The 25,672-nt window shown below is 48.4% G+C and overlaps 1 protein-coding gene across 1 annotated transcript; it reads right to left on the minus strand.

Moving 5' to 3' along the window:
- Positions 1-6,040: 6,040 nt before the first annotated feature.
- TOP1MT (DNA topoisomerase I mitochondrial) lies at positions 6,041-25,329 on the minus strand. Its single transcript, XM_069854767.1, has 14 exons — positions 25,076-25,329; positions 23,021-23,136; positions 20,156-20,277; positions 18,067-18,189; positions 17,367-17,554; positions 16,552-16,696; positions 15,016-15,159; positions 14,334-14,519; positions 13,078-13,146; positions 11,403-11,517; positions 11,069-11,196; positions 9,982-10,076; positions 8,709-8,858; positions 6,041-7,552 (listed from the first exon to the last, which is right to left on the minus strand). The coding sequence occupies exons 1-14, from the start codon at positions 25,171-25,173 to the stop codon at positions 7,450-7,452; spliced, it is 1,782 nt and encodes a 593-aa protein (XP_069710868.1). The 5' UTR covers positions 25,174-25,329; the 3' UTR covers positions 6,041-7,449.
- Between the last annotated feature and the right edge of the window lie 343 nt (positions 25,330-25,672).

Consider the following 25,672-nt stretch of genomic DNA (forward strand, 5'->3'; position numbering starts at 1 on the left):
AGCCCCATTGGAGCCTCCAGCTGCTCAAGAACTTCTTAAGCAGGGAGGAGTATTTCTCCCACACCCCCCAGCTACAGATTGAGATGGTCCTTCAGCCATAAGCTCCTACAACACCCCTCCAAGGTTCAGCAGGCTGGTGTTTGGTGGAAGGTGAAGCCCATCAAAGCTCATAAAGTTCAGCAAACTTCCCTGATACAGGGCTGAATGACCCCATGCCATAGGGCCGGCTGGAGGGGAGCAGACTAAGGGGGGATGGAGTTGCTGCCTTCAGCTATTTAATGCAGGGGTAGATACAGAGAAGCTAGAGCTTCACTTTTCTTGGATATGCACAGAGAAAGGACAAGCAGCTGGTTACAAGGGAAATTCCAGCCAAATAAAAGGAAGAAAAGTTTGCCAGGGCAGTGATTAATTGCCAAAACAGGGACCCAGAGATATGGTGGAGAAAACTCTCTCTATGGAGATACTGAAATTTGGCTGGAAAAGGTCCTGAGAAACCCAACCAAAGCTAGTCCTCCTCGGAGCAGAAGGTTGGACTCAAGCCCTCCAGAGAACCTCCCAACCTATGTATTGCTGGGAAGAGGCTGGGTATGGACAGCAGATATCAAAGCAAGACAAAGGAACTTCTCGCTACCTCTTACCACCTAGAGGTTTTGGTAAGAGTCACAGAATGACTCGTTTGGTTGAAAAAGACCTTTGAGATCATGGAGTCCAACCATACCTGTCCACTACTAAAGCAGATCCCTGAGCACCTTGTCTACCCATCTCTTAAATAACTGCAGGGATGGTGACTCAACCACTTCCCTGAGCAGTGTAAGACATCCCCAGCCCACAGGCAGGGAGACAAACTCTCAGTGCAGAGAAGTTTTGAAGCAGCATTAGAGCAGCCCTAAGCCTGCTTCTTCCCAGTAAATTTCCCTTGAGGTCTCTTCTCAACCAATACAAACAGGCTTTTATGAAAACCACATTAGTAACTTGAGAAGTTACAGGGCAAGGTACCGCCTCTGGGTTTGCCTGAAACCAGATCTTCCCTTTCTGCAGTTTTATTTATTTAAAAAAAAAAAAAATAAAGAAGGGAATAATTAGAAAGGAAAAATGCTGAACTTCTGACTTTGCATTTCTCTAGTCAAGCATGAGCCAACAGGGAGCCCTGGCAGCCAAGAGGGCAACTGTGTCCTGAAGTGCATCAAGCATGGCATTTACAGCTGGTCAAGGGAGGTGATTGTCCTGTTCTGCTCCACACTGGTGTGGCCCCACTTTGAGTACTGTGTGCAGGCGTGGGCAACATAGTATAAAAAAGCTCTAAAGCTACTGGAGAGCATCCTGAGGAGGCCACAAAGTTGGTGACGTGTTTTGAGGGAAAGTCGTATGCGGAGTGGCTAAGGTCACTTGGTCTGTTCAACCTGGAGAAGAGGAGACTAAGGGGAGAACTCATCACAGTTCACTGCTTCCTCACAAGGGGAAAAGAGGAGCAAGCACTTATCTCTTCTCTCTGGTGACCAACAATAGGACCTGAGGGAGCGGCAGGAAGATGTGCCAGGGGAAGGTTAGGCTGGATATTAGGAAAAGATTCTTCACCCAGAGGGTGGTGGAGCCCTGGAACACACCTCCCGGGGAAGCAATCATGTCACCAAGCCCGATAATACTAAAAAAGCATTTAGCCAACACTCTCAGACACAAGGTGTGAATGTTGGGGGTGTCCTATGCAGGGACAGAAGCGGGACTCTATGATCCTTGTAGATACCTTCCAACTCAGGACTTCCTATGATTCTACAAAATACAGGCAGAAGAGCTAGTATCTTGACTTTGGGCTACCAAGTGTCATAAGGCAAAGCACATGCTTTTATGGGCCAGCAGAGAAGGCACTTCCTTGGAGAAGTGAGTTGAAAACATCCCTGGAAGGGCCAAGGCAGTTAGGAATCACCTGAGTGTGCCACTATTGTTTGGAGTCACTATGTAACCCAAAAACTGTTGGGGTACAAGAGGGATTCTACTCTCCCAAGTGTCTGTGATTGGCCATGACCCTGCTCCATGGAGTCCAGTGTAGTGGAAAATGTGTCAGACTGGGCATTAAGCCAGAATGCTCTTTCATGCCTCTGTGATGTCTGTGGCGAGTAGCTCAGCTTCTCCAACCTGTATCTCATTTGCTTATTACAGAATCACAGAATCACAGAATAACCAGGTTGGAAGAGACCCACCGGATCACCGAGTCCAACCGTTCCTACCAAACACTAAACCATATCCCTCAGCACCTCGTCCATCCTTTGCATTATTGCAAAGGGTCAGGACGACACTGCCCCGAATTAGCAGCTTGGCTTTAAAGCTTAGCTGCTCCAAACATGTTGTGTTACCTACCTCAGCATGGGTTATTTGATACCTGGCAAAACACATGAACTCTTCACCTTGGTTTGACTTAATCCTTACCACGCACTTCAATTTACTCCATGCGCTTCCATGCCGAGCCCAGCATTTGGGATACAACAAGCCCATGTAGCGCTCCAGGCTTGGGGAAGGGTGGCTGGAAAGCTGCCTGGCAGAGAAGGACCTGGGGCATTGGTTGAGAACAGCTGAACATGAGCCATCAGTGGCCCAGGTGGACAAGAAGGCCAACAGCATCTTGGCTTGGATCAGAAATAGCATGGTCAGCAAGACCAGGGAAGGGATTGTGCCCCTGTACTCAGCACTGGTGAGGCTGCATCACAAGTCCTGTCTTTACTTTTGGACCCCTCACTACAAGAAAGACATTGAGGTCGTTGAGTGTGTCCAGAGATGAGCAACGAAGATGGTGAACAGGCTGGAGAACAAGTCTTACAAGGAGTGACTGAGGGACCTGGGGTTGTTTAGCCTGGAGAAAGAAACTGAGGAGAGATCAGTCTACAACTGATCACAACTGTCTACAACTCCCTGAAAGGAGGTTGTAGAGAGGAAGGTGTTGGCCTCTTCTCCCAAGCTATAAGATGAGAGGAAATGGCCTCGAGCTGCACCAAAGAAGGATCAGATGAGACATCAGGAAAAATTTCTTCACCAAAAGGGTTCTCAGGCACTGGCAGGGGTTGCCCAGGGAGTTGGTTGAGTCCCATCCCTGAAGATATTTAAAAGATAGGTTGATTAAGTGCTTAGGGATATGATTTGGTAGTGGAGAGGTGCGGTTGGGCTTGATGATCTTACAGGTCCTTTCCAACCACATGATTCTATGATTTCCAGTCTTGGCTTCACTAAGTTTTTGACAGAAATGGCCAGCCCTATGGAACTGGTTTATAGGGCAACACCCTTCAGGGAAAGGATTTTTCATTTAAGCTCCTACAGAATATCCCATAATGACTATTTAGCTCAGACTGGCAAGTCTTTGCAGCCCCAACATCCAGAGCACCTCAGCATGGCCAACAAGTCCTTTACTATTGTATAAAGCCCATCAGCCAGCCTCTGCATCTGCTGCAGCACAAGAGACAAACATAAGGCCTTCAGCTTCATTAGCTGAGCTTTAATTGGAGATGAGCCATCTCAATTTCGCTCCAAGCCTGGACTTCTGGAAAGAAACAAGATGCTTTGACAGAGACAAGGGAGCTGTTGAGGAAAGCACAGCCCTGTAAGCATGAAATATTGCCAGAACCCACTTTGTATACCCACCACCATGGCAAAACCAGGCTGAGGATTGCCAGGACTATGCGAGACAGCAGTTAGCCTATAAACACAGCAGAGGATCACAGCACTGATGAGAACCTGCTGAAGGAGAAGCCATGGACCTTGCTACTCATTCCCCTCCAATGCTGCAGTAGAATTTGCTTTCTGGAGTGATTTTTCTCTATTCCCATCAGAAATATTTCCCCTCTGCCACAGCTAGTCTTACTAATGCAGCTCCTTTCTCTCACACAGTGCTTTTTCCTCAAGGAAATACATAAAGAAATCTATAGGTTCAATAGAAACACCCATAGTGTTCATCCAATTGCACCTCACTTTTTTTTTTCTACTACTGGAAAACAGGAGCACTGTTTCGCTAGAAGCACTGCATTATTTGAAGGCATCAATCCCTCCCAACTCTCACAGCCAGAGGGATTAAAATGCTAATCAGGTCACCTAGAGATGACACGTAACACCATTAAACTAATCATAGAATGGTTTGGGTCAGAAGGGACCTTGAAGATCATGCAGTTCCAATGCCCTGAGGGAGTTGGGATTGTTCAGCCTGGAGAAGAGAAGGCTCTGGGGAAATCGTACAGCAGCCTTCCAGTACTCAAAGGAGGTTACAGGAAAGCTGGGGAGGGGCTCTTGATCAAGAAGTGGAGGGATAGGATGAGGGGGAATAATTTTAAGCTGAAAGAGCGGGAGACTGAGATGAGATATTAGGAAGAAAGTTTTGACAGTAAGGGTGGTTAGGCACAGGCACATGTCGCCTAGAAATGTTTTGGATGCCCCATGCCTGGAGGTGTTCGAGGCCAGTTGCATGAGGCTTTGAGCAACCTGACCCAGTGGGAGGTGTCCTTGCCTATGCCTGTGGGGTCAGAACTGAATGATCTTTATGGTATCTTCCAACCCAAACCATTCTACGCTTCTATGATTATTTGGGATGGAACAAACTTTCCACTACAGTCAGTGGTGAATATGCACTTGAATCTCTTCTGAAAGCCAGAAAGCATTTAGGAGGGTAGGCAGAAAAACATCTCCATCCACTGGGACCAAACTGGTTACCTCCGTTTCACAGGTACAAATCTAACACAGGAGGTTGAAGCATGCTTGGCAGCTCCTGCCCACTGCTTCTGCAGCCAATAAATGGTCTAGCTTTGCCAGAAAAATAAATCTCCTCTCAGTTTTGCCACCATTCAGATTGATTCAAATGCCTAGGTTAGGATTCAGTTGACTCATTAAAACCATATGAGCTCTCGGGATGGGGAGAGACAGTCCAGTTAGAGTTTCATAAGCTGCCACATCTCAGCCAAGCGGTGGAACACACCTCACTGCAGATGAGAGATAAACCAGCATTGGCTTCACCCATGCATTTTCCCTTTATATTTCTCCCTACTCTGCTAGGATTCAGCAATTCAATTTTGGTGGCTCAGTTTTGCATATTGGCCCTTGAGGACACGCACAAATGGGTTTCAAGATGTGCAGGCAGGCTTCTAGATTGAAGGCAAAGAACTGGGTTGCATCAAAAGCAGCACGACCAGCAGGGCAAGGGAGGGGATTCTGCCCCTCTACTCCGCTCTGGTAAGACCCCACCTGGAGTTCTGTGTCCAGTTCTGGAACCCCCAACAGGAGGAGGATATGAAATTGTTGGAATGTGTCCAGAGGAGGCCATGGAGATGATCTGAGGGCTGGAGCACCTCTGTTCTGAGGACAGGCTGAGAGAGTTGGGGTTGTTCAGCCTGGAGAAGAGATGCAGGGAGATCGTAGAGTGGTCTTCCAGTACCTGAAGGGGCTACAAGGAAGCTGGGGAGGGACTTTTTCCAAGTGTGTGGAGTGATAGGACAAGTGGAAACAGCTTTAAAATGGAGGAGGAAGATTTAGACCAGACTTTGGGACGAAATTCTTCATGATGTGGGTGGGGAGGCACTGGCACAGATTGCCCAGGGAAGCTGTGGATGTCCCCTCCCTAGAAGGGTTCAAGGCAAAACTGGATGGGACCTTGAGCAACCTGATCCAGGGGGAGATGCCCCTGCCCATGGCAGGGGAGCTGGAACTGGATGATGATCTTTAAGGTCACTTCCATTTCAAATCACTGTATGATTCTATGAATCTCCTATCAAGCCAAACCCCCTGCAGACAACTGAGCACACACAGACCCATTTCAGAGACTGAACCCTGGACCAGACCTCTGCACATCAGCTTGCAGCAGAACCATGTCCTGGTGGATGTTAGTCTTTTAAGTGACAGGATGAGAGGCAGTGGCCTCAGGTTGCACTAGGGCAGGTTCAGATTGGACAATAGGAAAAATTTCTTCATGGACAGGGTTCTCAGGCAGTGGAAGATGCTGCCCAGGGAGGTGGCTGAATCACATCCCTGGAGGTATTTAAAAGACAGGTAGATGAAGTTATCAGGGATATGATTTAATAGTGGGCAGCTACGGTTGGGCTTGATGATCTCAAAGGTCTTTCCCAGCCTAGTGGTTCTACAATTCTAGGAATCATGCAAAAAGCCTCCAGCCACCAATACTGAGAAACCTCTTCCAGATTTAATGAAATGCATTTCAAGTATTGACTTCCAACCAAACAGCAATAGTTTAAACACAAGAACAAGCGGCTGTAAATGAACGCATGGGAAGCACCGAGAGCTTTGGATTCTAGAGAGGCCTGAACATCAGCCCTGAGATGCCAGAAGGCTTTGCTGGCAGTGTAACAACTGGCTTACACCTGAGATTCACTGGTACATAGGCTAACTGTTGCCAGGTACATTGTGATACCATTTATCTTTTCTTTCTGAAAAGCAGCCAATTACTCAGGAAGCAGCAGCAGTTTTGCTATCAGTCCCTGCCTGCTCCATTCCCAGCAGGAGATGACATGGGACGTTGCAGTCTGATAACAAAGCTGTCATCCCACACAGGCACAGCTCCAGTGAGATCTGTACTGCTTCCCCAGTATGCTCAAATCCAACTGTAGCTTAGTCCAGCCTCACAGTGAGCATCCCCCTTTCCCATTGCTAACTCCAGGGCTCAAGAGTTTAATTTGTTTTGGATACAGTGAGATGAGCCAGACCCAAGTGGAAAAAGTCAGGGAAAGAAAATACAGACCCAAATGAGATCTCCTCTCTCAGACCAAGGTTTAACCACATAGGTGTTTTGAAAGAATACTTTACTCATGCCAAAGGGATTTTCAGCACTCCAATCTGCTTTTTGACCCAGTACCTTCCCCTACTCATTTGCTCCCTCCCACAATGGTTTTCCATTTTGATTAAGTTCGCGCAATTGCACAAATTTCCCCTCTCCTGGAGGTGAAAGGGCTCAAAACACTCTGATATTTTTTCCCTTCCTCCCAGGGTATCCCTGACTCAAGCTCAGGTCTTACACTGCAGCTGTTTGTTTCAGTGCTGTCATTACCCCATCCATGCTGTCATTACCCCATCAAGATAATTCAGGGAGTCTGATAAGGGCAGCACAGCTCCACTGTATCAGGGAGATAGGATTAGATCTAATCTTGTTTATCAGCAAAATTAAGGCTCTCATTCGATCTTCTTCTCAGACTCCGGAGGAGGAAGGAAAAGATACAGAGTATTGGGCAACACTGAAAAGGAATTAAAAAGTTCTCATCAGAGTCACTGCAGTCAGGATGAGTGTCACAAGTCAGCAATACCTGTTTCAACCAGACACCATGTGTTCTTTTGTACCCAAAAAAGGGACAAAATACTAGTATCAAACTCTCTCATTAGACAACCCTTCAGCTCCACCACTGCAACAGCAGCAGCATGTAAAAAAAGCTTCCCAACAGCAGCAAATGAGCAAAACATAACATGAAAGCCACCGTCTCAGAATTCAAAGTCCTCATCAGCCATATCAATCGCCCAGGCAAACTTCTCCCTCTGTGTCTTGTTGTAGATCTTCTCGATGGGCACACCAAACTTCTTACACCTGTACAGACCACAAGACAGTAGTGGAGATATGATATGATATCCTATTCTGCGCTGATCGCACCACAGTGGTCCTCTCTACTCAGGGTGCAGCATCTTTCACCCATAAACTCCTTTTCCCCAAGCTCTTTAAGAAATTAACTCTGAGCCACTGCTGACAAAGACACTCAAAGTGACCCCTTCTTGCCCTAAACCCAGAAGGAACATCCTGCAAACATGGGAAGCCTTATCTTTAGATTTTGCTTGCCTCCTCTACTGCCTCGAGGGCTGTGGCGGGTTTCTCTGGGCCGAAGGGAATTTTATTCCTTTCCCCCAAAGGCTCAGATGTATTTTTCCTCCTCCCTAGACACTGCAAGATGACCTGGATGTCTCTAAAGGAACATGTGCCCCATAGTGCAGACTCCTGCATTAGGAACACAATGACCCTGTGCAGTGCTCCAGGCTTGGGGAAGAGTGGCTAGAAAGCTGCCTGGAGGGAAAAAGGACCTGGGTGTATTGGTTGACAGTGGCTGAACATGAGCCAACAGTGGTCCAGGTGGAAAAGAAGGCCAGGAACATCTTGGCTTGTATCAGAAACTGTGGCCAGCAAGATCACAGAAGGGATTCTGCCCCTGTACTCAGCACCGGTGAGGCTGCACCTCAAATCCTGTGTTCGGTTTTGGGCCCTTCACTACAAGAAAGACATTGAGGTGTTGGGGCAAATGCAGGGAAGAGCAGTAAAGCTGTTGAAGGGGCTGGAGAACAAGTCTTACGAGAAGCAGCTGAGGGGACTGGGGTTACTTAGCCTGGAGAAGAGGAGGCTGAGGGGAGACTTCATCACTGTCTACAACTCCCCAAAAGGAGGTTACAGCGAGATGGGTGCTGGTCTCTTCTCCCAAGTCATAGGCTATAGGACAAGAAGCAATGGCCTCAAGTTGCACCAGGGCACATTCAGATTGGACATTAGGAAAAATTTCTTCACCAAAAGATTATCAAGCACTGGCAGGAGCTGCCCACGGAGGTGGTTGAGTCCCCATCCCTGGAGGTGTTTAAAAGATGGGTAGATGAAGTGCTTAGGGATACGATTTGGTAGTGGACAGGTATTGTTGGACTTGATGATTGCAAAGGTGTTTTCTAGCCTAGGGATTCTGTGATGCTATAGCATGCTCAAGACTTACCAAGCTATGCTGATCCTGGGGTCCAGGTAATTCAGCTTGGATGTGCCCAGAGCTATCTGCTTGTTCTCCTCCTTGTCCGTGGCCTGGACATTCAACCTGGCCAGCTGCTCTTCTAGCCTCTTCAACAGCTTCTTTTTCTTCTCCACGTTGCTGAGGGCAGAGGAATAGCAACAAGGACAGCATGAAAAAGGAGAAAAGAAGCAGTAGAGGTAAAACAATTCTCCTGGTCTGCTGTTGCCTGGGGAGCATGAAGCCAGTGAGCTTCAGTTCAAAGTATTCTCTACACTCACCTAGAAAATCCCCAGAAAGGCAGAGGGAAAGATAACATTCAGCACTAATCTATTTCTCAAGTACTTGGGCCCAATAATGGCTTTAAATTAATGGCTTTTAAATGGAAGGGGGAAGATTTAGATTGGATATTAGGAAGAAATTCTTCACAATGAGAATGGTGAGGAAGTGGCACAGGTTACCCAGGGAAGCTGTGGATGCTCCCTTCCTGGAAGCGTTCATGACCAGGTTGGATGAGGCCTTGAGCAGCCTGGTCTAGTGGGAGGTGTCCCTGCCCATGGCAGGGGGCTGGAACTGGATGATCTTTAAAGGTCCCTTCCAATCCAAGCCATTCTAGTATTCTGTGATAAGACACTCCCATAAAACATTGGGAAAACAAAAAGCCAACTTCCAGCAAAGCTCTCCCTCAAATTCAGGCTCCATGATCAACAATCATTTCTGACAACCTGCTCTGCATCTCACCAACACAGAAAACAAGAAACCTCAGAGGGCAACATAAAATACAAGCCTCCTCTTGTCTCCAGTCATCAAGTCACATTTGGGTCTGGAAGGGGGGAGTAAATTTGGACACAACCCAATGCAATGACTACTGCAGACATCAGATGGACCACAAGAACAGCATGCTTCAAGGTCAGGCTTTTTCCCCAGCTCCAGCCCTTAAGCTATGCATCCTTTCTGCCACAGCATTTATATGATAATCCCAAGCCAGCAGCTTGGGTTGAAGTCTCAGCATTCAGTGAGGTTCACCCTGTCACAAAGAAATCCCCCAAAGAAGCTCTTTGCAATCCTCCTGTTGCAAGAAATGATCCACAAGACCTTCACCCCTCTGCCAGGCTGATGTGGGATAAGAGGCACATGGTACCCAACAATGGCACATCAGTTCTGATGAGCTGCACATAGGGTTTTGGACTGCATCATCCCCATCCATAGCTCCTCTGCACAGAAAACCCTCTGCAAAAGAGGGTTGTAAGGAAGAGCCACTCACGCTTCCGCTTTGGCATCTTTTGTGTCTTCAAATTCGTCTTCAGCTTTTTTCAGCTCTTGCTGGGCTTCCTCCACCTGTTGCTTCTTGGCATCAATCTGTGAGGGTAAATACAAAGTGAGCCCATGCTCTTGTCCTTCTTGGAGGTTTCAGCTGCCTTCCCGTCTCACTTTCCTTTGCCTTACTGCTCCCCAATTTCTCACCAGCCTTACTCCGGTCCCAACAATTTGCCCTCCTGCACCTGCTGAATCTCAACTACTTCTCAGCACCTTGCAAAAGTTCCTCAGAGTACCAATGCCAAAAACATCTGCATAAAGTATCTGTTCATCTCGTGCAACTGCCTGAGACTGACTGGCTCACAGCAGTGCTGGAGCCCACCGCGAAGTCCCAAGCTCACCAGTAGAGCGTAAACAAATCTAAGGACAATTAAAAATGGTAGTTTGAAGTACTTCCATAGCAGCCCCATGAAATTACAGTTGGTTCTCCTGCAAATAGCCAGATGAGAAAACCAGTATCCCTGGTCCCAAACCAATTGTGTCAAAGCTGTGCCATTGCAGAAGGCATCTAGTTTGGTTTGAAGACATGAAGCAATTACAAACCACCTCTGTACCAAGTGTACTTCAGACAGCATTTGAGCTTACCCCACCCCTTTTCCTCCCTGGGTTGCTAATGTCTCTGCATCGATTAAAAAAAACCATTCCTGGTTCGTTGACCGAGATGCCTGATCACTGTGACCTCTTTAGGCATCAGGTTATCAAAATCATAGAACAGTTTGGGTTGGAAAGGACCTTAAAGCTCATCCAGTTCCAACTCCTCAGCCATGGGCTGGGACACCTCCTACTGTATCTCCCTGATAGAGAGCCCCTCCCCGGTTTTCCTGTAGCTCCCTTTAAGTACTGGAAGGCTGCTCTAAGGTCTCCTTAGAGCCTTCTCTTCTCCAGGCTGAACAACCCCAACTCTCTCAGCTTATCCTTATAAGGAAGGTGCTCCAGCCCTTTGAAGATCTTCATGGCTCTCCTTCTACCCACCCCTCCCACCAAAAATCAGAGGTGAGATCAGGTCTTGGGGCTCTCAGTTCAGTCTTTCTCACCTTTGTCTGGAGGTTTTGCATTGACTTCTCAAACGTTTTTGGTGTAGACCTCTGATGGTTGCACAGGATGGCCACAGCTCGGTTAGCTCGGTTGTAGGAGAGGAGCTTCCCCGCAACATTGTCCTCAGCTGGAAATAAAAGGAAACACCACTATGTCTCCTTTCTGGGAGCTGGGAAAGGCAGGGAACAGACCAGAACAAGAGCAAGTTGTTTGCCTTTCCAGTCCATGATCTGCCAAGGAGGGGCAGGTGGCTCTAGGGACGCCAAGGCAATCTCTGAACCCACTGCCCCCACAATGCAGCCGGTGATACCACAAACTCTGTTCAGAACTCACAGTTAGTGAGGGCCTTGAGCTGCTCCTGCAGGGTGATGGAGGCATTGTAGGTCCTGAACACTTTGGCAGTCAAACCATCCATCAGGCTCTGGAGGTGTCTGTTCAGAATGGATGTCTGCAAGAAGATAAGATACAGTCAAAGGGAAGGTAGGAAGAGAACAAGCAGAAGCTAGGACAATAGAACATTTGCTTTTCTATCATCTTCTACCGCAGCAATCAAATTAGGCACTAAGTCCCCTGTAACTGCCAGATCTACTTGTTGGGTCAGGCTCTCCTTACCAAAACCAGAACAAAATTCCACCTAAAGCTACAAAGAATTTCTCTGGAAGTCAGTAATTTCTGTCCATCTGTGTCCAAGAGTACACATCTCACATCCAGTATCACACCTCACACATGTCACATCGATATCTGTTCTACAGAGCACACGGGGCTGCAGCTGGACTGGAAAGAGAAGATCCTAAGAAGAGTCATTTCGGATTTGGAGGAAGCCTTACTTGCACCAAGAATATATTTAGTGCTGGTGAGGCTGCACCTTGAATATTGTGCTCAGTTTTGGGCTCTTCACTACAAGAAAGATATTGAGGGCCTGGAGCATGTCCAGAGGAGGGCAACGAAGCTGGTGAAGGGGCTGGAGAATGAGGGTTATGAGGAGCCACTGAGGGAAATGGGACTTTTTAGCCTGGACCTGGAGAAGAGGAGGCTGAGGCTCTCTACAACTCCCTGAAAGAAGGTTGTAGTAAGGTGTTGGCCTCTACTCCCAAGTAAAAGGAGAGGAGGAAATGCCTCAAGTTGCACCAGGGGAGACTTAGATTGGATAGCATGAAAAATTCCTTTACTAAAACAGTGGTGAAGCACTGGAAGAGGCTGCTCAGGGAAGTGGTGGAGTCACAATGCCTGGAGATGTTCAAAAAACATATGGATGTGCCACTTCAGAACATAGTTTAGTAGGCATTGTGGGAATGTGTTGATGGTTGGACTTGATGACCTTAGAACCCTTTTCGAACCTGAATAATTCCATGATTCTAAGAAATCCTATCACAGGTAAATCCTATATAATCAGAGAGGAGCAGTCTCTTCAGAGGAAAGACAAGCAAGTGGCTTGGGGACACATGCAAAGGGGGAGCATAGGTGACAGCACCTTTTATCCCGCACTGAGGAAGAGGAGGTGTTTTGCAGGGAAGTAGTTCAGGAGGGAAGGCTTGCAGCACATCTCTGTATCATCCCTGTGCTCTGACAGCCTCTCACACTTCTGCTGAACCCCAGTGAGGTGCAAAACACTCAAACAGCTGAGGCTCAACACCTCCAGCGATGCCCTGAGCAACATGAGTGTGGGCAGGTCTAAAAAAATTAGAGGAGGGAAGGAACAGAGACCTGCCTCCTTAACAGGATCACAGATTACTCTGGGGTGCAAGCAGAAAGGTGCCTGCCTTCAGGGAAGCAGAGATGCTACCAGTGCAAAAAGACGATGGATAAAAATATCACAGCATCCCAACAGGGCATTCAAACAGTTAAAGTGGTATCTCTGGAGAGAAGGTAGTTAAAACCGGGGTAAGGGATGATACTGATGCAGCACCACAGCCTGGGAGCCTTTGGGCAAGACAGGGGTGTTACGGGTCTGCTTCTATTCCCTCTGGACCATCAGTGCTGTTTGAAAAGTTTAGAGGCGACAACTCACATTGAGCTTGTCAAAAAGGTCATCTGTTGGGTCCTTGTTCTTCATGAACGTCTGCAGGTTTTTGAACACCTAAAGAGGAGATAAAAATGGTCCCTGGTCAGGGCCAAAGAGCAAATTCCTCTCAGACATCTCCCTCAACTCCACCTGCCTCCTCATACTGATAGACTGATTCAGACTCATATAGTGCACATCCTACCACACCATCAACCTTCTCAACTTCAAAGGCTGCCACTGGGACCTCAAAGTGACTGGTACCACAGGCCATTTTCCCATGTTTCTATCCCTGGCCCTCCAGTTTCCCCATAAACACCATTAAAATCACCTGTCCCACAGACAAAGGGAAAAATAAAATATCAGGGAGAACAGTTTGAATCACAGAATGACTTGGGTTGGAAGGGACTTTAAAGATTATCTAGTTCCAACCCACATTGCATTGGCAGGTACACCTCCCACTACACTAGACTGTGCAAGTCTCCATCCAATCTGGCCTTGAACACTTCCAGGGAGGGGACATCCACAACCTCCCTGGGCAACGTGGGCCTGTGTCTCACCATCCTCAGCATGAAGAATTTTTCCTAATGTCTAGTCTAAGTCTTCCCCCATCCAATTAAAAGCCATTCCCCCTCTTCCTATCATCACATGCCCTTGGAAAATGTCCTTCCCCCATATTCTTGGCCCCCAATTTCAGGTACTGGAAGGCCCCTCTAAGGTCTCCCTGAAGCCTCTCTCTTCTCCAGGCTGAACAACTCCAACTCTTTCAGCCTCTCCTCATAGCAGAGGGGCTCCAGCCCCCGATCATCTTCACAGCCTCCTCTGGACCCATTCCAACCACTCCATACCCTTCTTGTGTTAGGGATTCCAGGACTGGACACAGGACTCCAGGTGGGGTCTCACCAGAGTGGAGTAGAGGGGCAGAACAACCTCCCTCAACCTTCTGTCCTAATGCCCACCAATGAACTGAGGATGCTCCAGCAGGAGACAAGACTTTCATGGTTCATGGCTAGAACAACCATGAAAGCCCTACCCCAAAGTTTCTCCCTCTTCTCCAAAACAGGGTCAGCATATCTGTGTCCTCATCCAGCACTGTTGCATCTCACACACAGGCTGCCACCATGGTGTTAAAGCACAGGAGGTAGCTTTGCAGTAGGTTTCAGATGCAGATTTGGGACTGATGACCACTGAGTGAACCCAGCCACCCACGCAACCCTGCATCAAATTGCCCTGTTTGCCACTGCCTCCATTTCTGCCCCACTCACCATCTTCTCCACTGACACTTTGTTGTAGTAACGGATCGAATCTTTCCCAAGGAAGTCAAACTCCACCACGTGCTTCTGCCCATCCAACTCAGGGTGTAGTTTGATGTGCTCCACTCGCAGGGAACAACAGCCAACTGTGTCTGCAGTCTCCCCTTCTTCCTTCTCATTGCCAGCTCGCAGGGCCAGCTAGAAGGAGACAGCCATTCATCCACCCCAACCCACCTCAAATCCCTTCTCCAAGGTTATTAAAGTGGATGGGGACAGCAGGATGGGTAGGGGGAAGCTTTCTTAGGACAGTGCCTCACTGAGTGGCTGCTTGGACCCTGGTGGAAACCAAGCAGTGACTGCCTCCAGCAGGAGAGAGTTTTACTGTTCTAAGAAATCCTAAAATATACCCCCAGAATGAAGTTATCCACCTCTCAGTTGGGGTCTTTGCCACCATACAGGTGAGGACCAGGAAAGACTATACAGCTCCTGCACTGCCATACAACTGCACTCTCACACAAGCATCAGTAAGAGTCACCAACCTCCACCACCATTGCCAGATGCCTCAAGAGGCACAATGCTGGTTGATACGGCCAACAGACACCAAATAAAATTACAGGGTGGGATGGATCAGGTAAGCTAAGCCCAAGCCTCAACAGGGATGGGGGCCTGGTGGCCAGGGTGAGGCTACACATACCTTATCAATGAAATAGAGGGCCACTGCTCTTTGTCGCTTCTTCATCTCCTTGGACTTCCAGTCAGCTCGGTACTGAGCACGGATTTTGTGGACTACATCCTTTAAGCGCCGGGCTACCTCATATTTCTGCCAGTCCTTCTCCCCCTGGAAAAACAAGATTAAGAAATCTTCGCCCAGTGCCCCACCTTCTTTCCACCTCTCCCAGTCAAACCCTGTCCTGCAAACACACCCTGAATCTAAAAACTGTTCAAGCCCCATTGTTTTCTTTAGAAAAACCCATGAATTGGAGAAATCTAAGTCGAAACAGATTATTTAGGGTTTCTGTGCCCTCTGCTGGCTGGGCTTGGATCTTGGCCAAGTCAGAGCTGCTCATAATAGCCTAGAGGTGTCCTCCAGCAGCCAGCACGTAGCAAGTAAGGAGCCAAGCGATGAAGCACTGCACTGCCATGACCACTGCTGCTTGGATGTCACCAACATGGAGTGACACAAAGCACTCAATCTGTTGTGCTCAACTTGCATGCAGTGTCCTTATTTACTTTTTAAGGACTGGAAATGGCTTTAAATCATATTTCCCTCCACACAGCATTCACTCCCTCCATCCCATGGCACTACAGATGGTGATGCCACCTCCTCCTACCCTCAGTTTACCAGGATAAACGAATTCAACCCCAAAGACTCTGGTCGCTGTGGACCCTCTCTGCCCATCTGGCTTTCAACAGCCTTCCCTAGACAAACATGAGCAGTGTAGGGATGGCTCTCCCAGTATCAATCTGCTTGTATCAGAAATGGCATAGCCAGCAGGACCAGAGGAGTGATTCTGCCCCTGTACTAGGTCACCCCTCAAATCCTGTACCCAGTTTTGGGCCCCTCACTCTTAAGAATGACATTGAGGGGCGGGAGCACATCCAGAGAAGAATAACGAAGCTGATGAAGGGGCTGGAGAAGGGTTATGAGGAGCAGTTGTGCAGCCTGGAGGAGGCTGAGGGGAGACCTCATCACTGTCTACAACTATCTGAAAGTAGGTTGTAGCAAGGTGGGTGCTGGTCTCTTCTTCCTCTTGCCCTATCACCCGAGAATGGCCTCAAGCTACACCAGGGCTCAGATTGGGAAAGATTTCTTCACCAAAAGGGTTTGCAGGCACTAACAGAGGCTGCCCAGGGAGGTGGCTGAGACCCCATCTCTGGAGGTGTTTAAAAGACAAGGACACAAAGTGCTTAGTGATGATTTAACAGTGGACAGGTATGGTTGGGCTTGAGGATCTCAAAGGTCTTTTCCAACCTAGTGATTCTATGACTATGTGATCCACGCCCTGGAATGGGCTTGATGCTTCATAGTCACCTTTGTCCTTTTCCTCTCATCACCCAATGGCACATCAATTAATTACAATTAATGTAAATTTAGTTTAATCTCTTTTCTTTTGGTGGGGAGGGGAGGATGTATATTTTTGTTGATGTGCCACATGTCTGCTTTCATCCTGGCAAAAGGCCAGTGGCCCATAAAGCAACAGCTCTGCCTGAGCAGCAGCATCACTCCAACCTTCAGCTTGGAGCTGGGGTTCAACATGATGTACTTCAAAGAGTTCTGGATGTTTTCCGTCCACGAGGCCAGCCAGGTAACTGTGTTGTCAGAGCGTACCTCCTTCCACTTGTGCCCTTCTGGTGGCTCAGGGATCTTGGAGTCCCTGTGGGCAGAGCAGAGTTACAGCCCTCAGGCCATGAAGAAACAGGTTATCAGTTCAACTGCTTTGCCATAGTGAGCCAAGGATGGTCACCACATTGCAGCATTACTTACAGAAAACATAAAACCAACCCCAAACTGCTCTACAACACAATCAGGGCTTTATCCTTTGGATGCTAGAGACAACAGGAGAACTTGCTAGGCTGGTGGGCCCACAGTCTTCATACAGGTAGTTTAAGACCAACTCAGCAAAGGGCAAACACTCTTAACCGTACCACCACTTTTCCTCCCTCCATGAAGATCCTGGTACTTGTAGCCAGCATGAAGGAACATAGTAGGAGTAGAGTTGTCCCTTCTTCAGAGAGGCCACAGGAGCACTGCAGTGCTTGCGGTTGGTGTTAGGTGAATACCAATGAGAGATAATAGCTGCTGAACAATTTCTCTGGCCACCATACATCCACAGAGAAACTGATAGACCTAACTGCAAAGCAGATATTTGCAGGTGACCAGGAGATGACAGAAGGGCTCCACCGAGTTCAAGCCCAAAGGTGTGCAAAGCAGTGAATGTAGGAGATAAAACCCTGCAGCGACCTGAGCAGAGGAGATGTGCTGTTGCCCCCAATCCTAAAAGCAGCTCAGGTTTTGGCTACTCTGCTCTTCCCATGGTGACTCACTTGCTACAGTTGATAACAACATCTTCTGGCATGACCCTCTTCTTCAGCATGCCCATTTTGGGATGGTCACCACGTCCACGGAACAGCCCCGGTGGTTCAGTTTTGAAGTTGCCTATCTTCTCCCGGTGCCCATCCAGGATGCAGTACCCATACTCCTCCTGGATCTTATCAGCCTCCTCCTTCAGTTTCTGAAATGAGCACCATCCCATCATCACCCTACAGGATGAAACCAAAACCCCATGACTCATGTCTGCCTATCACTACCCACCTTTTCCATGGAGAAAGCAAACTGGAAAGACAGAACTCAAAGGGTTGGTGAGCACGGGTTCAAGTGCAATCCCAACAAATGGTTCTTCTCCACCCACTTTGCAAACCCTCACAGTGATGCTATCCCAGCATGATGCGCTGACGGAACAAGCCTCTGTGCCGCTAGCCCCTTAGCAAAGTCCACCATCCTCTGCACAGGGCAGGACTGTCCAAAGACAACTGGTCTCCTGCAAACCTATGGAACATGCACCATCTGCAGATAAACTTAATGAAGAGGGGAGGGATGGTCATGGAGACAGAGCTGGTCCAAAGGCCAAAGAGGTCCCAGATCAGGGTGTAACACCAGAAAAGGCAGTAATTAGGAGACAAAATACCTCAAAGTGATCACAAAACATAACAGTCAGCCCCAGATGTCATAGGAATCAGTTCTTACCTGCTTCTCCTCTTTGGAGAGTGCTTTCCGTGCCTCATTTTTGTCCACAAAGTACTTGTGGATCTCCCTGAAGTCACACTTGTCCAGATCCTGGATTATCTTCTGCTCCTTTGAGGTCATCTCCTGAGCAAGAGATGAAAGGGGTTGGGTAAAGCCAGGCTGGGTAAAATCATCTATGCACAGAGCTGCTGTCTATTCCTTTTCTTCACAGAAGAGGAAACAAGAGACCCACATGCCAATTCTTCAGAAAGATCAGAAGGAAGCAGCCACCCCAACTGTTCTAGCTACATCCACCTAGGGACAGACAAAGCCACCATGATAGGAGGCCAGGCTGCCTCTGGGACACCCGAGCCTACACCCACTGAGAAGTGAAACACAGCCAGCTCTGGAGTGAACAACGTCTATCCTATCCTGTGGAAAGAATTGGTCCCCAAGCAACTTAGAGAGACTGCAGAAGTGGCACAGAAGGTTTTGAGGGCATGGAAGCTTGCCCTAATTGCAGTCTGTGGGACCAGGAGGTCAATCATAGAATAGTCAGGGTTGGAAGGGACCTTAAAGATCATGTAGTTCCAACCCTCTGCCATGGGCAGGAACATCCCACTAGATCAGGCTGCCCAAGGGCCCATCCAACCTGGCCTTGAACACCTCCAGGGATGGCGCATCCACAACTTCCCTGGGCAACCTGTTGCCGTGCCTCGCCACCCTCATAGTGAAGAAATTCTTCCTAATGTCTAGTTTAAATCTGCCCCTCTCCAGTTTAAAACCATTCCCTATCACTACAAGCCTTTGTGAACAGTCCCTCCCGTGCTTTCTTGTAGGCCCCCTTCAGGTACTGGAATGTCACTATAAGGTCTCCTTAGGGCCCTCTCTTCTCCAGGCTGAAGAAGCGCAACTGTCTCAGCCTGTCCTCAAAGCAGAGGTGCTCCAGCCCTCTGATCATCTTCACAGTCCTCCTCTGGGCCCGTCCCAACAGCTCCACATCCTTCTCATGTTGAGGATTCCAGAACTGGACACAATATTCCATATGACATCTCACAAGAGAGGAATAGAGAAGCAGAATCATCTCTCCATTGTATGATTATAAATCATAGAATCCCTGGGTTGGAAAAGGCCTTTGAGATAATCAAGTCCAACTGGACCTGTCCATTACTAAATCATGTATCTAAGCACTTCATATACCCGTCTTTTAAATACCTCCAGGGATAGGGACACAACCACCTCCCTGGACAGCCTCTGCCAGTCCTCGAGAAACCTTTTGGGGACTGAAGTTTTTCCTAATGCCCAATCTGATCCTCCCCAGTGCATCTTTTGACCATTTCTTCTTGTCCTGTCACTTGTTACTTGGAAGAAGAAACCAACATCTGCCTCTCTACAACCTCCTTTCAGGGAGTTATAGACAGTGATAAGGTCTACCCTCAGCCTCCTCCAGGCTAAACAAGCCCGGCTCCCTCAGGTGCTCCTCCTAAGACCTGTTCTCCAGCCTCTTCATCAGCTTCATTGTTCTTCTCTGGATGTGCTCCAGTCCATCAATGTCTCTCTTATAGTGAGGGGCCCAAAACTGAACACAGGATTCAAGGTGTGGCCTCACCACTGCCAAGTACAGGGGCACAATCCCTTCCCTGCTCCTGCTGGGCACACTGTTTCTGATCCAAACCAAGATGCTACTGGCCTTCTTGGCCACCTGGGCCACTACTGGCTCATGTTCAGCCACTGTCAACCAACACCTGTAGGTCCTTCTCTGCCAGGCAGTTTTCAAGCCACTCCTCAAGCCTGCAGCGCTGCATGGCGTTGTTGTGTCCCAAGTGCAGGACTCTGCACTTGGCCTTGTTAAACCTCATCCCGTTACTCACAGCCCACGGATCCAGCCTGTCCAGATCCCTTTGTAGAACCTCCCTACACTCAAGTAGATCAATGCTTCCTTCCAGCTTAGTGTCATCTGCAAACTTACTAAGGGTATGAAATACTAAGACACAAAACCAACTCATCCCCTCCATCCCACATTTGGGTTTGCTTGCAGATGACAAGTTTAACACTGAGTGTTTAATGCAGAGGATGGACAACAACAAGGAAGCCCTCCCAGGGAAGGTACCTTCCTCCAGTCATTGAAGAAGTTGTTCTGGAAGACTTCCTTGGTCGTATATTCATGATCAAGCATTTTGGCATAGAAGGTGGCAATTTCCTCTGTGGCCAGGCTCAGCTTCAGTGGTTTGCCTAGGAAAGGAAAGGACCTTTAACACTGGTGATGTGGACAATCCAACCCCATAGCACCAGGCAGTTGTTCAGCGAGACCCCACACTCACAAAACAGGGACAAGGGGTGAGATCAGACCCTGGCAAAACTTCAGCACCACCTGGCGGAGTCTTGTCTGAGAATCAATACCCAGAGAACTCAGCAGAGCAGGATGTTGCTACAGCCCACCTTCAATCACAAACTTTTTCAGAATGGTGGACATCCTGAGCCACAGAGCTTTCAGCAGCCACCGTGACATGATGAGTCCCAAACTAACGATTCAACAGGTCAACAGAAATGTTTTCTGCCTGATCACGATCACTTCCAGGACCACACTGAATAGCCATGATCTCACTTAGAATCATAGAAGGGTTTGGATTGGAAAGGACCTTAAAGATCATCCAGTTCCAAACCCCCTGCCATGGGCAGGGACACCCCCGACTGGATCAGGCTGCTCAGAGTCCCATCTAACCTGACCTTGAACATTTTCAGAGAGGGGGCCCATCTACAGCTTCCCTGGTCAACCTGGGTCTGAGCCTCACCACCCTCATTGTGAAGAATTTCTTTCTAATCTCTCTCTAAACCTTCTCCCTTCCAATTTAAAGCAATTCCCATTCATCCTCTAATCACATGCCCTTGGAAAAAGTCCATCCCTAGCTTTCTTGTTTGCCCTCTACAGGTACTGGAAGACTGCTAAAGGTCTCCCCAGAGCCTTCTCTTCTCCAGGCCAAAAAATCCCCACTCCCTCAGCCCGTCCTCATAGCAGAGTTGCTCCAGCCCTCTGATCATCTTTGTAGTCCTCCTCTAGACCCGTTCCAACAGTTCCATATCCTTCTTCTGTCGGGGATTCCAGAACTGGGCATGATACATCAGGTGGGGTCACACAAGAGAAGAGTAGACAGGCAGAATCCCCTCCCTCACCCTCCTGTCCACCCTTTTTTGATGCAGCCCTGGACACAGCTGGCCTTCTGGTTGCAAGTGCACATTGCTGGCTCATGGCAAACTTCTCATCAATCAGCACCCCCATGTCCTTCTCTGCAGGGCAAGGAGAGGTTTCATCTCAAATACATTTTGATGCAGATGGAGCAATCATGGGAAGCTCAAAACTGAGATCTATGGAACAGATACTGATGGAAGAGTCTCTCATGATTGACTAGTGGATTATTTCTTAGATGTGGCAAAGCCATCTCCTCTCTTGATCTCCTTGGCTAGAACAATGAAGTCTAGTAAACCCAAAGAATATCTTGGCTCTTCCAAGGAAACCAATACTTTGAAAAATATTCTCTAGTCAAGCTGCATATGAAAAGCACCCTGCAGAGCTCCAAGGGACAGTTCAATCCTACCTGCACCAGGCACATTGATTTTTGGGGTTCCTGACCTCCACCTGAACATGGTGGGCCACAACCTTATTGCAGCTCATGACAACCTACATACACCAGCTCAGCCATGGTCCAACCTACTTGGGTTTGTCTGCCCACAAACACTTTTTCATCCAGGAACAGTGACACCTTTTAGCAAATACAACAAGGTCATCCAAGATACCAGACCAAAGACACCAGCCTAGATGCACACAGATGGGTCTCCAATAGCTCATAGGCCACAGAGAAGGTCCAAATCCTATGCAGGTTTACACACAGCTGCCAGGGCTCCTTCTCACAGAGCCAAGAAATCCAACAGCTCCATCCATGTCACAGCAGTGCCCTCTGGTGACACCACCACCAGACAACTCATTTCCTGAAATTGGCTTTTTTCTATTGTAAAAAAAAAAACAAACCAAAAGTTACAGAAAGCCCCCAGTGAGCAGCCTGAGGAGGACCAAGACCCCATGGGATGGTGATCCCCTCCTATCTCCAGCATCCCTGTATCAAGCCCTAATGTCCTTGTTGCCTCTTGCCTTTAATCTGTCAGAAAAGAGTTTCAGTGATGAAGCTGACAGACGGGAGGAGAAGACTGCCCAGCATGCATGGTAGGAAACCAAGGAGGATAGCAGAGACCTGGATCTGCCCTACCAATCTCAGTCCCTCACTGACACACTGAGTTGCTGTAAGGTGATGACCATCAGGAGCCGTGACCAGGAGCTTGGACGGCACAGTTAAACCCTGCAACATCTTGGAGAGCAAGTGAAGTGTCAGTCACTGAGGCCATGGCACAGGCAAACTGCAGCTCTCAAAAGCAAAATCTTGTTTCCCATGGTGAAACTTTGCATGAGCTGACTTAAAGCTCGAACCCCAAAAGCAGCTTAATGAGAAATAAAATGTTCTTTTATTTTCTCCATTTCCACAAGAGGTACACAAGGACTTCAGGCAACAGCATAAAGATGTATTGCTTCACCTCAAGAAACCTAGGGTCCAGCCCCGCTACTGCATGTCCTGCAGCCAGGAGAGGCTGTGAGCAGAGGTGCAAATCCCAAATCTACACGTGGTTGCATTGCAGCACCTTAAAACCAGCTGTGCGGGAGCCCTCACCCTGCTCAGCATGCTCCTCATGGGAGAGGATGCACGAAGCAAGCTGCAACCATCAGGGACTCATTAGCCTCCCAGTAACCCCATGTGCAAAGCCCTCCAGCTTTAACCCAGGGTTTAGACTTTATCCAGTGGGATATTTAGGTCCTTTGATAATTTGTTGTCTGCAACATTTCCCCTCCCATACAAAAGAAGATGCCAGCTCTTTGACCAGGCAGAGGACAACTCCCTATATCCCAGGTCCCATCACAAGGCACACATACCATCATAATAGAACTGCACATCATCGGGCAGCGGCTCGTAGAGGGGGGCAAAGTAGGGTCCTCGGTGTTCCAGTTGTGTCCACTTTACCCCATCTTCTTTCTTCTCCTCTTCCCACCTGGGACAGATGCACAGGGACCCATGAGAACATCCTCACTCCGGGGTCTGGGACCTTGTCCCTGTCACACCAGGAAGATGCTCTATGAACAGCAAGGGTTGCCACAAAAATTAGGTGAAATCCAGTATCTCCACTACTGCCTCAGTTTCCCCATTCTTTCAAACAAGGAAGACATTGCAACCGAGGGAAAGCTGTCTTGAGGAAGAGGACACTCAGTGCGGTGACATGAAGGGTTGCAGGGGGAGAACAAAGGGATAAATCAGTCAAGCAAACTCATGGGCACAAGGAGAGAGACCCTGCTGCCAAGGCAAAAAAAGCTGCTTAGCTTGCACAGAAGGGGCTACAAGTGCAAGAACGTACCTCCTGTCCTCCAACGGCCCTCATTACCTCCTTTTAGGATTATAGAATCATTAGGTTGGTAAAGACCTTGGAGATCATCAAGTCCAACCATACCTATTGCTTCTAAACCATATCCCTAAAGCATTTCATCTACCTGTCTTCTAAACACCTCCAGGGATGAGGACTCAACCAACTCCCTGGACAGCCTCTGCCAGTGCCTAAGAACCATTTTGGTGAAGAAATTTTTCCTAATATCCAATCTGAACTTCCCCTGGCACAGCTCAAAGCCACTTCCTCTCATCCTATCACCAGTCACTTGGGAGAAGAGACCAGCACCCATATCACTACAACCTCCTTTCAAGGAGTTGCAAACAGTGATAAGGTCTCCTTTCAGCCTCCTCTTCTCCAGGCTAAACAAACTCAGGTTCCTCAGCCATTCCTCATAAGACTTATTCTCAAGCCCCTTCAACAGCTTGATTGCTCTTTCCTGCACACACTCCAGGACCTCAATGTCTCTCTTGTAGCGAGGGGCCCAAAACCGAGCACAGGATTCGAGGTGCAGCCTCACTAGTGCTGAGTACAGGGGCAGAATCCCCTCCCTCATTCTGCTGGCCACACCGTTTCTGATCCAAGCCAAGATGTTATTGGTCGTTTTGGCCACCTAGGCTACTACTGCCTTATGTTCAGCCAGCTGATAACTGTCTGAATATAGTCAGCAGCATGCCCAGGTGTCATTTCTTAAATAGCATCCCCAAAAATGGGGTTCAGAGTTTCATGTGCACCCTAAAACCAGCTGCAGGCAACCGTACAGGAGCCTTTACCCTGCACAGCGTGCTTCTCATGGGAGGAGACGCATGAAGAACTCTGCAGCCATCAGGGACTTATTAGCTCCCAAATAACACCATAACTCCTACCATGTGCAAAACCCTCCAGTGTTGCCCAGAGACAGGCAACACAAAACATTCACGACTGCTTTTACTGATTACCTTAACGTAAATAAGATCTTAATGCTCCTCTCCTCCTGCCTCCAGAACAAACAGGATTTTAAAGTCCCTCCAAGGCTTGGCTGTGAAATAAAGATTTCTTAAAAAAGGTAAAATAAAAAATTAAAAAAGGAGTAAAAATGCACACCCTGAAGCTCAAGAGAAGAATATTAACAGATAACCCAGGATAGGAGCAGAAAGAGTCTGCTGGAAGAGTGTTTTGGACAAGCAAGGGGGCTGCACCCCGCAGCTCAGCGCTGCCAGGAGCTCTTAACCCCAGCATCTCCGGAAAAAAAAAAAAACAAGGATTGCTGGGAAAACAGGGCAAGATTTCACCCTGGGGAAACAAAACTCCAGTGTTTCTCACTCAGCAGTGCCCCGGAAGTATTTCTGACCTTTCTGCTCCCCATGGGAAGCTGGGAGGAATAAATCAATCGCATCAAAGGGCAAAAACATAGAGGAAAAAACAGGTATTAAAGAAACATCACCGAGCTACAAAAAACTGGACCAATAGCACCTCAGAGACAACAGCCGCGGGGTGATTTGTGAGTGCTGCAAGGGTTCCATCTCCTCCCAAACCCAATTTTCGTCCTCAGCCGAGCATCACCCATACTCACCTGCTGCAGCTGCCCAAGTGTGGCTGGACACAAAGGGTGCTGAGCCTGGGGCAACGGACCCCACGGCCAAGAAATGAGGAGGCGAGACACCGGTACATCCCACCCACCAGAGACAGTGAGACTGGTGGATGCCCAGGTGACTTCAAGCATCCTTCCCCAGCACCTTTCTACCCACCAAGGCATGGTGATGGGGGTGCCCAAGGCATTGCCATGACAAGCCACCACTGTGTCCAAGTAGTCCAGGTTGTGGGACTCCCCACGTGCCAAGGCAGCACAGCTTTATGGGAAACGTAGTCCTGTGTGTGTTTCAGGGCAAAACTGCTGCAAAATGAGCTGATGCAATGTCCTGGCCTCTTGCATACTCGCCATGTTCAACAGCCCCATCCTCCACCCCTCCAATCCTAATCCCACTCCCTTTCTCTTCTCCAGACCCATCAGCCCCTCAACCAAGACAGAAAAAAAAAAAAAAAAAAAAAGCTGCATATTCCCACTTTTTATGCCACTCTGTGCCCCACAAAAGCTGTCCTAAAGGTCCACGTACTCATGGGAATCCCTGTTTGGGATAACACCCTAGAAGCTCCCTGCAGCCTAGGTTTA

This window comes from Phaenicophaeus curvirostris, chromosome 3 (assembly GCF_032191515.1).
Source record: "Phaenicophaeus curvirostris isolate KB17595 chromosome 3, BPBGC_Pcur_1.0, whole genome shotgun sequence".
NCBI classification, from domain to species: domain Eukaryota; kingdom Metazoa; phylum Chordata; class Aves; order Cuculiformes; family Cuculidae; genus Phaenicophaeus; species Phaenicophaeus curvirostris.